The sequence below is a fragment of the Taudactylus pleione genome, unplaced genomic scaffold, assembly GCF_031769625.1.
Source record: "Taudactylus pleione unplaced genomic scaffold, aTauple2 ptg002171l, whole genome shotgun sequence".
Lineage (NCBI taxonomy): Eukaryota > Metazoa > Chordata > Amphibia > Anura > Myobatrachidae > Taudactylus > Taudactylus pleione.
Window position 1 is genome coordinate 29406 of NW_028286565.1, and position 15534 is coordinate 44939.

Consider the following 15534-nt stretch of genomic DNA (forward strand, 5'->3'; position numbering starts at 1 on the left):
TATATGTGACATACTGTCTCTACGTCATCCGTCCTCTCACACATTCTCTATATGTGACATACTGTCTCTCCTCATCATCCGTCCTCTCACACATTCTCTCTATATGTGACATACTGTCTCTCCTCATCATCCGTCCTCTCACATTCTCTCTATATGTGACATACTGTCTCTCCTCATCATCCGTCCTCTCACACATTCTCTCTATATGTGACATACTGTCTCTCCTCATCATCCGTCCTCTCACATTCTCTCTATATGTGACATACTGTCTCTCCCCATCATCCGTCCTCACACATTCTCTCTATATGTGACATACTGTCTCTCCTCATCATCCGTCCTCTCACACATTCTCTCTATATGTGACATACTGTCTCTCCTCATCATCCGTCCTCTCACACCTTCTCTCTATATGTGACATACTGTCTCTCCTCATCATCCGTCCTCTCACACATTCTCTCTATATGTGACATACTGTCTCTCCTCATCATCCGTCCTCTCACACATTCTCTCTATATGTGACATACTGTCTCTCCTCATCATCCGTCCTCTCACACATTCTCTCTATATGTGACATACTGTCTCTCCTCATCATCCGTCCTCTCACACATTCTCTCTATATGTGACATACTGTCTCTCCTCATCATCCGTCCTCTCACACATTCTCTCTATATGTGACATACTGTCTCTCCTCATCATCTGTCCTCTCACACATTCTCTCTATATGTGACATACTGTCTCTCCCCATCATCATCCGTCCTCTCACACATTCTCTCTATATGTGACATACTGTCTCTCCTCATCATCTGTCCTCTCACACATTCTCTCTATATGTGACATACTGTCTCTCCTCATCATCCGTCCTCTCACACATTCTCTCCTCATCATCCGTCATGTGTCCTCTCACACATTCTCTCTATATGTGACATACTGTCTCTCCCCATCATCCGTCCTCACAAATTCTCTCTATATGTGACATACTGTCTCTCCCCATCATCCGTCCTCTCACACATTCTCTCTATATGTGACATACTGTCTCTCCCCATCATCCGTCCTCTCACACATTCTCTCTATATGTGACATACTGTCTCTCCTCATCATCCGTCCTCTCACACATTCTCTCCTCATCATCCGTCATGTGTCCTCTCACACATTCTCTCTATATGTGACATACTGTCTCTCCCCATCATCCGTCCTCACAAATTCTCTCTATATGTGACATACTGTCTCTCCCCATCATCCGTCCTCTCACACATTCTCTCTATATGTGACATACTGTCTCTCCTCATCATCCGTCCTCTCACACATTCTCTCTATATGTGACATACTGTCTCTCCCCATCATCCGTCCTCTCACACATTCTCTCTATATGTGACATACTGTCTCTCCCCATCATCCGTCCTCTCACACATTCTCTCTATATGTGACATACTGTCTCTCCCCATCATCCGTCCTCTCACACATTCTCTCTATATGTGACATACTGTCTCTTCCCATCATCTGTCCTCTCACACATTCTCTCTATATGTGACATACTGTCTCTCCCCATCATCCGTCCTCACACATTCTCTCTATGTGACATACTGTCTCTCCCCATCATCCGTCCTCTCACACATTCTCTCTATATGTGACATACTGTCTCTCCCCATCATCCGTCCTCTCACACATTCTCTCTATATGTGACATACTGTCTCTTCCCATCATCTGTCCTCTCACACATTCTCTCTATATGTGACATACTGTCTCTCCCCATCATTCGTCCTCACACATTCTCTATATGTGACATACTGTCTCTCCCCATCATCCGTCCTCACACATTCTCTCTATATGTGACATACTGTCTCTCCTCATCATCCGTCCTCTCACACATTCTCTCTATATGTGACATACTGTCTCTCCTCATCATCTGTCCTCTCACACATTCTCTCTATATGTGACATACTGTCTCTCCCCATCATCATCCGTCCTCTCACACATTCTCTCTATATGTGACATACTGTCTCTCCTCATCATCCGTCCTCACACATTCTCTCTATATGTGACATACTGTCTCTCCTCATCATCCGTCCTCTCACACATTCTCTCTATATGTGACATACTGTCTCTCCTCATCATCCGTCCTCACACATTCTCTCTATATGTGACATACTGTCTCTCCTCATCATCCGTCCTCTCACATTCTCTCTATATGTGACATACTGTCTCTCCCCATCATCCGTCCTCTCACACATTCTCTCTATATGTGACATACTGTCTCTCCCCATCATCCGTCCTCACACATTCTCTCTATATGTGACATACTGTCTCTCCTCATCATCCGTCCTCACACATTCTCTCTATATGTGACATACTGTCTCTCCTCATCATCCGTCCTCTCACACATTCTCTCTATATGTGACATACTGTCTCTCCCCATCATCTGTCCTCTCACACTCTCTATATGTGACATACTGTCTCTCCCCATCATCCGTCCTCTCACACATTCTCTCTATATGTGACATACTCTCTCTCCCCATCATCTGTCCTCACACATTCTCTCTATATGTGACATACTGTCTCTCCCCATCATCCGTCCTCACACACATTCTCTCTATATGTGACATACTGTCTCTCCCCATCATCCGTCCTCTCACACACACTCTCTATGGGACATACTGTCTCTCCCCATCATCCGTCCTCTCACACACTCTCTATATGTGACATACTGTCTCTCCCCATCATCCGTCCTCACACACATTCTCTCTATATGTGACATACTGTCTCTCCCCATCATCCGTCCTCTCACACATTCTCTCTATATGTGACATACTGTCTCTCCTCATCATCCGTCCTCTCACACATTCTCTCTATATGTGACATACTGTCTCTCCTCATCATCCGTCCTCTCACACATTCTCTCTATATGTGACATACTGTCTCTCCTCATCATCAGTCCTCTCACACATTCTCTCTATATGTGACATACTCTCTCTCCCCATCATCTGTCCTCTCACACACTCTCTATATGTGACATACTGTCTCTCCCCATCATCCGTCCTCACACACATTCTCTCTATATGTGACATACTGTCTCTCCTCATCATCCGTCCTCTCACACACTCTCTATATGTGACATACTGTCTCTCCTCATCATCTGTCCTCACACATTCTCTCTATATGTGACATACTGTCTCTCCCCATCATCCGTCCTCTCACACACTCTCTATATGTGACATACTGTCTCTCCCCATCATCCGTCCTCTCACATTCTCTCTATATGTGACATACTGTCTCTCCTCATCATCTGTCCTCTCACACATTCTCTCTATATGTGACATACTGTCTCTCCTCATCATCTGTCCTCTCACACATTCTCTCTATATGTGACATACTGTCTCTCCCCATCATCCGTCCTCTCACACATTCTCTCTATATGTGACATACTGTCTCTCCCCATCATCCGTCCTCACACATTCTCTCTATATGTGACATACTGTCTCTCCTCATCATCCGTCCTCTCACACATTCTCTCTATATGTGACATACTGTCTCTCCTCATCATCCGTCCTCTCACACCTTCTCTCTATATGTGACATACTGTCTCTCCTCATCATCCGTCCTCTCACATTCTCTCTATATGTGACATACTGTCTCTCCCCATCATCCGTCCTCTCACACATTCTCTCTATATGTGACATACTGTCTCTCCCCATCATCCGTCCTCACACATTCTCTCTATATGTGACATACTGTCTCTCCCCATCATCCGTCCTCACACATTCTCTCTATATGTGACATACTGTCTCTCCTCATCATCCGTCCTCACACATTCTCTCTATATGTGACACTGTCTCTCCCCATCATCTGTCCTCTCACACTCTCTATATGTGACATACTGTCTCTCCCCATCATCCGTCCTCTCACACATTCTCTCTATATGTGACATACTCTCTCTCCCCATCATCTGTCCTCACACATTCTCTCTATATGTGACATACTGTCTCTCCCCATCATCCGTCCTCACACACATTCTCTCTATATGTGACATACTGTCTCTCCCCATCATCCGTCCTCTCACACATTCTCTCTATATGTGACACTGTCTCTCCCCATCATCTGTCCTCTCACACTCTCTATATGTGACATACTGTCTCTCCCCATCATCCGTCCTCTCACACATTCTCTCTATATGTGACATACTGTCTCTCCTCATCATCCGTCCTCTCACACATTCTCTCTATATGTGACACTGTCTCTCCCCATCATCTGTCCTCTCACACTCTCTATATGTGACATACTGTCTCTCCCCATCATCCGTCCTCTCACACATTCTCTCTATATGTGACATACTCTCTCTCCCCATCATCTGTCCTCACACATTCTCTCTATATGTGACATACTGTCTCTCCCCATCATCCGTCCTCACACACATTCTCTCTATATGTGACATACTGTCTCTCCCCATCATCCGTCCTCTCACACACTCTCTATATGTGACATACTGTCTCTCCCCATCATCCGTCCTCTCACACACTCTCTATATGTGACATACTGTCTCTCCCCATCATCCGTCCTCACACACATTCTCTCTATATGTGACATACTGTCTCTCCCCATCATCCGTCCTCTCACACATTCTCTCTATATGTGACATACTGTCTCTCCTCATCATCCGTCCTCTCACACATTCTCTCTATATGTGACATACTGTCTCTCCTCATCATCCGTCCTCTCACACATTCTCTCTATATGTGACATACTGTCTCTCCTCATCATCCGTCCTCTCACACACACTCTCTATGGGACATACTGTCTCTCCCCATCATCCGTCCTCTCACACACTCTCTATATGTGACATACTGTCTCTCCCCATCATCCGTCCTCTCACACATTCTCTCTATATGTGACATACTGTCTCTCCCCATCATCCGTCCTCTCACACATTCTCTCTATATGTGACATACTCTCTCTCCCCATCATCTGTCCTCTCACACACTCTCTATATGTGACATACTGTCTCTCCCCATCATCCGTCCTCACACACATTCTCTCTATATGTGACATACTGTCTCTCCTCATCATCCGTCCTCTCACACACTCTCTATATGTGACATACTGTCTCTCCTCATCATCTGTCCTCACACATTCTCTCTATATGTGACATACTGTCTCTCCCCATCATCCGTCCTCTCACACACTCTCTATATGTGACATACTGTCTCTCCCCATCATCCGTCCTCTCACATTCTCTCTATATGTGACATACTGTCTCTCCTCATCATCCGTCCTCTCACACACTCTCTATATGTGACATACTGTCTCTCCTCATCATCTGTCCTCTCACACATTCTCTCTATATGTGACATACTGTCTCTCCCCATCATCCGTCCTCTCACACATTCTCTCTATATGTGACATACTGTCTCTCCCCATCATCCGTCCTCTCACACATTCTCTCTATATGTGACATACTGTCTCTCCTCATCATCCGTCCTCACACACTCTCTATATGTGACATACTGTCTCTCCCCATCATCCGTCCTCACACACATTCTCTCTATATGTGACATACTGTCTCTCCCCATCATCCGTCCTCTCACATTCTCTCTATATGTGACATACTGTCTCTCCTCATCATCCGTCCTCTCACACACTCTCTATATGTGACATACTGTCTCTCCTCATCATCTGTCCTCTCACACATTCTCTCTATATGTGACATACTGTCTCTCCCCATCATCCGTCCTCTCACACATTCTCTCTATATGTGACATACTGTCTCTCCCCATCATCCGTCCTCTCACACATTCTCTCTATATGTGACATACTGTCTCTCCCCATCATCCGTCCTCACACATTCTCTCTATATGTGACATACTGTCTCTCCTCATCATCCGTCCTCTCACACATTCTCTCTATATGTGACATACTGTCTCTCCTCATCATCCGTCCTCTCACACCTTCTCTCTATATGTGACATACTGTCTCTCCCCATCATCCGTCCTCTCACACATTCTCTCTATATGTGACATACTGTCTCTCCTCATCATCCGTCCTCTCACATTCTCTCTATATGTGACATACTGTCTCTCCCCATCATCCGTCCTCTCACACATTCTCTCTATATGTGACATACTGTCTCTCCTCATCATCCGTCCTCACACATTCTCTCTATATGTGACATACTGTCTCTCCCCATCATCAGTCCTCTCACACATTCTCTCTATATGTGACATACTGTCTCTCCCCATCATCCGTCCTCTCACACATTCTCTCTATATGTGACATACTGTCTCTCCTCATCATCAGTCCTCTCACACATTCTCTCTATATGTGACATACTGTCTCTCCCCATCATCCGTCCTCTCACACATTCTCTCTATATGTGACATACTGTCTCTCCTCATCATCCGTCCTCTCACACATTCTCTCTATATGTGACATACTGTCTCTCCCCATCATCCGTCCTCTCACACATTCTCTCTATATGTGACATACTGTCTCTCCTCATCATCCGTCCTCACACATTCTCTCTATATGTGACATACTCTCTCTCCCCATCATCTGTCCTCTCACACACTCTCTATATGTGACATACTGTCTCTCCCCATCATCCGTCCTCACACACATTCTCTCTATATGTGACATACTGTCTCTCCTCATCATCCGTCCTCTCACACACTCTCTATATGTGACATACTGTCTCTCCTCATCATCTGTCCTCACACATTCTCTCTATATGTGACATACTGTCTCTCCCCATCATCCGTCCTCTCACACACTCTCTATATGTGACATACTGTCTCTCCCCATCATCCGTCCTCTCACATTCTCTCTATATGTGACATACTGTCTCTCCTCATCATCCGTCCTCTCACACACTCTCTATATGTGACATACTGTCTCTCCTCATCATCTGTCCTCTCACACATTCTCTCTATATGTGACATACTGTCTCTCCTCATCATCTGTCCTCTCACACATTCTCTCTATATGTGACATACTGTCTCTCCTCATCATCCGTCCTCTCACACATTCTCTCTATATGTGACATACTGTCTCTCCCCATCATCCGTCCTCTCACACATTCTCTCTATATGTGACATACTGTCTCTCCCCATCATCCGTCCTCTCACACATTCTCTCTATATGTGACATACTGTCTCTCCTCATCATCCGTCCTCTCACACCTTCTCTCTATATGTGACATACTGTCTCTCCCCATCATCCGTCCTCTCACACATTCTCTCTATATGTGACATACTGTCTCTCCTCATCATCCGTCCTCTCACATTCTCTCTATATGTGACATACTGTCTCTCCCCATCATCCGTCCTCTCACACATTCTCTCTATATGTGACATACTGTCTCTCCTCATCAAGTGTCCTCTCACACACTCTCTATATGTGACATACTGTCTCTCCCCATCATCAGTCCTCTCACACATTCTCTCTATATGTGACATACTGTCTCTCCCCATCATCCGTCCTCTCACACATTCTCTCTATATGTGACATACTGTCTCTCCTCATCATCAGTCCTCTCACACATTCTCTCTATATGTGACATACTGTCTCTCCCCATCATCCGTCCTCTCACACATTCTCTCTATATGTGACATACTGTCTCTCCTCATCATCCGTCCTCTCACACATTCTCTCTATATGTGACATACTGTACGCAGACAGCGGGGAGGTCGGTAGAGATTACTGATAGAATGTTTTCCATAGGTTTTTCTTTCGATTTTAACCATAAATTTTGGAGTTAAATCTAAATACAGTATAAAGTCTGTACTCAGATCATATGGAGCTTTATTCCCTGCAGCATAGAGAATGAGCTTCAGTAGAGAACGGAGGCATAATTGCTAATTTATTAATAGTAACCCCTCACTACAAGGCTGGTGATACACTGGTTCATACATACAAGCAGAGCGTCCCAGTTATTTATTATTACCAGTTATTTATATAGTGCACACATATTCCGCAGCGCTTTACAGAGAATATTTTGTCCATTCACATCAATCCCTGCCCCAGTGGAGCTTACAATCTATATTCCCTATCACATGCACACAGACATACACAATAGGGTTAATTTAGCTGGGAAGCCAATTAACCTACCAGTATATTTTTGGAGTGTGGGAGGAAACACACGCAAGCACAGGGAGAATATACAAACTCCACACAGTTAGGGCCGTGGTGGGAATTGAACCCACGACCTCACTGCTGTGAGGCAGTAATGTTAACCATTACACCATCTGTGCTGCCCAGCTATATACTATAACTTCATGTCCTCGTGCAGACTAGACTCTGGGGAGAGAACTTTTACCAACATAACTGCAGGAATATATCAGTATGATAAACAGCAGATGCCTGATACCTAGGACAATGTTTATGTGATTACGTAATAATACATTTATAATATCCCTGTTATTACCTCGCTTCTAGCAGTCCTATAAAGCCGATTACAGAAAGGACACCTGCAGTGGGTGTACTTACCTTCCTTGTAGTGATTGTACGCATTAATCAGGGTCATGTGATCGCCCTCAGGAACCTGCAGATCACGACGAGCGCTCAGCACAGATTCACTATAGGGAGGCGGAAGGAAGCAGCCGGGGGCAACTAGGGCAGAAAATAGGGGATAAGTAAATAGGATTCCAGAGAATAAGCTGAATGGCCCTCCTACACTATACCTATATTACCCCTCCTACACTATACCTATATTACCCCTCCTACACTATACCTATATTACCCCTCCCTCTAACCCTCCTACACTATACCTATATACCCCTCCCTCTAACCCCTCCTACACTATACCTATAAACCCCTCCCTCTTAGCCTTCCTACACTATACCTATATACCCCTCCCTCTAACCCCTCCTACACTATACCTATATTACCCCTCCCTCTAACCCTCCTACACTATACCTATATTACACCTCCCTCTAACCCCTCCTACACTATACCTATATTACCCCTCCTACACTATACCTATATACCCCTCCCTCTAACCCCTCCTACACTATACCTATATTACCCCTCCTACACTATACCTATATACCCCTCCCTCTCACCCTCCTGCACTATACCTATATAACCCCTCCTACACTATACCTATATTACCCCTCCTACACTATACCTATATTACCCCTCCCTCTAACCCCTCCTACACTATACCTATATTACCCCTCCTACACTATACCTATATACCCCTCCCTCTAACCCTCCTACACTATACCTATATACCCCTCCCTCTAACCCCTCCTACACTATACCTATAAACCCCTCCCTCTTAGCCTTCCTACACTATACCTATATACCCCTCCCTCTAACCCCTCCTACACTATACCTATATTACCCCTCCCTCTAACCCTCCTACACTATACCTATATTACACCTCCCTCTAACCCCTCCTACACTATACCTATATTACCCCTCCTACACTATACCTATATACCCCTCCCTCTAACCCCTCCTACACTATACCTATATTACCCCTCCTACACTATACCTATATACCCCTCCCTCTCACCCTCCTGCACTATACCTATATAACCCCTCCTACACTATACCTATATTACCCCTCCTACACTATACCTATATTACCCCTCCCTCTAACCCCTCCTACACTATACCTATATTACCCCTCCTACACTATACCTATATACCCCTCCCTCTAACCCCTCCTACACTATACCTATATTAACCCTCCTACACTATACCTATATTACCCCTCCCTCTAACCCTCCTACACTATACCTATATACCCCTCCCTCTAACCCCTCCTACACTATACCTATATTACCCCTCCCTCTAACCCTCCTACACTATACCTATATTACCCCTCCTACACTATACCTATATTACCCCTCCCTCTCACCCTCCTGCACTATACCTATATACCCCTCCCTCTAACCCTCCTACACTATACCTATAAACCCCTCCCTCTTAGCCCTCCTACACTATACCTATATTACCCCTCCCTCTAACCCCTCCTACACTATACCTATATTACCCCTCCCTCTAACCCCTCCTACACTATACCTATATTACCCCTCCCTCTAACCCTCCTACACTATACCTATATTACCCCTCCTACACTATACCTATATACCCCTCCTACACTATACCTATATACCCTCCCTCTAACCTCTCCTACACTATACCTATATTACCCTTCCTACACTATACCTATATTACCCCTCCCTCTAACCCTCCTACACTATACCTATATTACCCCTCCCTCTAACCCCTCCTACACTATACCTATATTACCCCTCCTACACTATACCTATATACCCCTCCCTCTAACCCCTCCTACACTATACCTATATTACCCCTCCCTCTAACCCTCCTACACTATACCTATATTACACCTCCCTCTAACCCCTCCTACACTATACCTATATTACCCCTCCTACACTATACCTATATACCCCTCCCTCTAACCCCTCCTACACTATACCTATATTACCCCTCCTACACTATACCTATATACCCCTCCCTCTCACCCTCCTGCACTATACCTATATAACCCCTCCTACACTATACCTATATTACCCCTCCTACACTATACCTATATTACCCTTCCCTCTAACCCTCCTACACTATACCTATATTACCCTTCCCTCTAACCCCTCCTACACTATACCTATATTAACCCTCCTACACTATACCTATATACCCCTCCCTCTAACCCTCCTACACTATACCTATATACCCCTCCCTCTAACCCTCCTACACTATACCTATATTACCCCTCCTACACTATACCTATATTACCCCTCCTACACTATACCTATATTACCCCTCCCTCTAACCTCTCCTACACTATACCTATATTACCCCTCCTACACTATACCTATATACCCCTCCTACACTATACCTATATTAACCCTCCTACACTATACCTATATTACCCCTCCTACACTATACCTATATTACCCCTCCTACACTATACCTATATTACCCCTCCCTCTAACCCTCCTACACTATACCTATATTACCCCTCCTACACTATACCTATATTACCCTTCCCTCTAACCCTCCTACACTATACCTAATATTACCCCTCCCTCTAACCCCTCCTACACTATACCTATATTACCCCTCCCTCTAACCTCTCCTACACTATACCTATATTACCCCTCCCTCTAACCTCTCCTACACTATACCTATATTACCCCTCCCTCTAACCTCTCCTACACTATACCTATATTACCCCTCCCTCTAACCCTCCTACACTATACCTATATACCCCTCCCTCTAACCCCTCCTACACTATACCTATATTACCCCTCCTACACTATACCTATATACCCCTCCCTCTAACCCTCCTACACTATACCTATATTACCCCTCCTACACTATACCTATATACCCCTCCCTCTAACCCTCCTACACTATACCTATATACCCCTCCCTCTAACCTCTCCTACACTATGCCTATATTACCCCTCCTACACTGCCTTTATTACCCCTCCCTCTAACCCTCCTACACTATACCTATATTACCCCTCCTACACTATACCTATATTACCCCTCCCTCTAACCCTCCTACACTATACCTATATAACCCCTCCTACAACTCCCCAATATACCCCCCATGACTGATCCCCTGCACGGTGTAACGCCCTATCGTACCGGACAGCATGGCAGCCAGTGTCAGCATTTCGGTGACGCACTGGAACTCGCAGGCAGCTATCAGAGACTTAGAGATTTGCGGATCCAATGGAAACTCTGACATCACAATTCCAACCTCTGAGAGATTCCCATCATCATCCAGCGCTGCCAGGTAATCCAGGTCCTCCAGGGCCTGCATAAGGGTCTCCGGGGCTAAGGGAAGAACAATATATCCATCTATATACAATAAGGCTGAGGGGACCTACTGCATGGAGAGATACACCGGCTATATGACACATTGTCACATATAGAGAGAGGACACATGATGGATGATGGGGAGAGACAGTATGTCACATATAGAGAGAATGTGAGAGGACGGATGATGGGGAGAGACAGTATGTCACATATAGAGAGAATGTGTGAGAGGACAGATGATGAGGAGAGACAGTATGTCACATATAGAGAGAATGTGAGAGGACGGATGATGGGGAGAGACAGTATGTCACATATAGAGAGAATGTGTGAGAGGACGGATGATGGGGAGAGACAGTATGTCACATATAGAGAGAATGTGTGAGAGGACGGATGATGAGGAGAGACAGTGTGTCACATATAGAGAGAGGACACATGATGGATGATGGGGAGAGACAGTATGTCACATATAGAGAGAATGTGAGAGGACGGATGATGGGGAGAGACAGTATGTCACATATAGAGAGAATGTGTGAGAGGACAGATGATGAGGAGAGACAGTATGTCACATATAGAGAGAATGTGAGAGGACGGATGATGGGGAGAGACAGTATGTCACATATAGAGAGAATGTGTGAGAGGACGGATGATGGGGAGAGACAGTATGTCACATATAGAGAGAATGTGTGAGAGGACGGATGATGAGGAGAGACAGTATGTCACATATAGAGAGAATGTGTGAGAGGACAGATGATGAGGAGAGACAGTATGTCACATATAGAGAGAATGTGTGAGGACGGATGATGAGGAGAGACAGTATGTCACATATAGAGAGAATGTGTGAGAGGACAGATGATGAGGAGAGACAGTATGTCACATATAGAGAGAATGTGTGAGGACGGATGATGGGGAGAGACAGTATGTCACATATAGAGAGAATGTGTGAGAGGACGGATGATGAGGAGAGACAGTATGTCACATATAGAGAGAATGTGTGAGAGGACGGATGATGAGGAGAGACAGTATGTCACATATAGAGAGAATGTGTGAGAGGACGGATGATGATGGGGAGAGACAGTGTCACATATAGAGAGAATGTGTGAGAGGACGGATGATGAGGAGAGACAGTATGTCACATATAGAGAATGTGTGAGAGGACAGATGATGGGGAGAGACAGTATGTCACATATAGAGAGAATGTGTGAGAGGACAGATGATGGGGAGAGACAGTATGTCACATATAGAGAGAATGTGTGAGAGGACACATGACGGATGATGATGGGGAGAGACAGTATGTCACATATAGAGAGAATGTGTGAGGACGGATGATGAGGAGAGACAGTATGTCACATATAGAGAGAATGTGTGAGAGGACGGATGATGAGAGACAGTATGTCACATATAGAGAGAATGTGTGAGAGGACTGATGATGGGGAGAGACAGTATGTCACATATAGAGAGAATGTGTGAGAGGACGGATGATGAGGAGAGACAGTATGTCACATATAGAGAGAATGTGTGAGGACGGATGATGAGGAGAGACAGTATGTCACATATAGAGAGAATGTGTGAGAGGACGGATGATGGGGAGAGACAGTATGTCACATATAGAGAGAATGTGTGAGAGGACGGATGATGATGAGGAGAGACAGTATGTCACATATAGAGAGAATGTGTGAGAGGACGGATGATGGGGAGAGACAGTATGTCACATATAGAGAGAATGTGTGAGAGGACGGATGACGTAGAGACAGTATGTCACATATAGAGAGAATGTGTGAGAGGACGGATGACGTAGAGACAGTATGTAACATATAGAGAGAATGTGTGAGAGGACGGATAATGAGGAGAGACAGTATGTCACATATAGAGAGAATGTGTGAGAGGACGGATGATGAGGAGAGACAGTATGTCACATATAGAGAGAATGTGTGAGAGGACGGATGATGGGGAGAGACAGTGTGTCACATATAGAGAGAGGACACATGATGGATGATGGGGAGAGACAGTATGTCACATATAGAGAGAATGTGTGAGAGGACGGATGATGAGGAGAGACAGTATGTCACATATAGAGAGAATGTGTGAGAGGACGGATGATGAGGAGAGACAGTATGTCACATATAGAGAGAATGTGTGAGAGGACGGATGATGGGGAGAGACAGTATGTCACATATAGAGAGAATGTGTGAGAGGACGGATGATGGGGAGAGACAGTATGTCACATATAGAGAGAATGTGTGAGAGGACAGATGATGGGGAGAGACAGTATGTCACATATAGAGAGAATGTGTGAGAGGACGGATGATGGGGAGAGACAGTATGTCACATATAGAGAGAATGTGTGAGAGGACGGATGATGAGGAGAGACAGTATGTCACATATAGAGAGAAGGTGTGAGAGGATGGATGATGAGGAGAGACAGTATGTCACATATAGAGAGAATGTGTGAGAGGATGGATGATGAGGAGAGACAGTATGTCACATATAGAGAGAAGGTGTGAGAGGATGGATGATGAGGAGAGACAGTATGTCACATATAGAGAGAATGTGTGAGAGGACGGATGATGGGGAGAGACAGTATGTCACATAGAGAGAGAATGTGTGAGGACGGATGATGAGGAGAGACAGTATGTCACATATAGAGAGAATGTGTGAGAGGACGGATGATGAGGAGAGACAGTATGTCACATATAGAGAGAATGTGAGGACGGATGATGAGGAGAGACAGTATGTCACATATAGAGAGAATGTGTGAGAGGACGGATGATGGGGAGAGACAGTATGTCACATATAGAGAGAATATGTGAGGACGGATGATGAGGAGAGACAGTATGTCACATATAGAGAGAATGTGTGAGAGGATGGATGATGGGGAGAGACAGTATGTCACATATAGAGAGAATGTGTGAGAGGACGGATGATGAGGAGAGACAGTATGTCACATATAGAGAGAATGTGTGAGAGGACGGATGATGAGGAGAGACAGTATGTCACATATAGAGAGAATGTGTGAGGACGGATGACGTAGAGACAGTATGTCACATATAGAGAGAATGTGTGAGGACGGATGATGAGGAGAGACAGTATGTCACATATAGAGAGAATGTGTGAGAGGACGGATGATGGGGAGAGACAGTATGTCACATATAGAGAGAATGTGTGAGAGGACGGATGATGGGGAGAGACAGTATGTCACATATAGAGAGAATGTGTGAGAGGACGGATGATGAGGAGAGACAGTATGTCACATATAGAGAGAATGTGTGAGGACGGATGATGAGGAGAGACAGTATGTCACATATAGAGAGAATGTGTGAGAGGATGGATGATGAGGAGAGACAGTATGTCACATATAGAGAGAATGTGTGAGAGGACTGATGATGGGGAGAGACAGTATGTCACATATAGAGAGAGGACACATGACGGATGATGAGGAGAGACAGTATGTCACATATAGAGAGAATATGTGAGAGGACTGATGATGATGGGGAGAGACAGTGTCACATATAGAGAGAATGTGTGAGAGGACGGATGATGGGGAGAGACAGTATGTCACATATAGAGAGAAGGTGTGAGAGGACGGATGATGGGGAGAGACAGTATGTCACATATAGAGAGAATGTGTGAGAGGACGGATGATGGGGAGAGACAGTATGTCACATATAGAGAGAAGGTGTGAGAGGACAGATGATGGGGAGAGACAGTATGTCACATATAGAGAGAATGTGAGAGGACTGATGATGG

At 45.0% G+C, this 15534-nt stretch overlaps 1 protein-coding gene across 2 annotated transcripts in view; it reads right to left on the reverse strand.

The window, feature by feature from the left end:
* DQX1 (DEAQ-box RNA dependent ATPase 1) overlaps positions 1-15534 on the reverse strand; it is a 64810-nt gene that overhangs the window by 17199 nt on the left and 32077 nt on the right. For both annotated transcript variants that reach the window (XM_088465828.1, XM_088465829.1), the window contains exons 8-9: positions 11617-11808; positions 8473-8595 (exon numbers count right to left, since the gene is read on the reverse strand). In XM_088465828.1, the coding sequence (XP_088321954.1) occupies positions 8473-8595; positions 11617-11808 (315 nt within the window). The remainder of the gene's footprint in view (positions 1-8472; positions 8596-11616; positions 11809-15534) is intronic.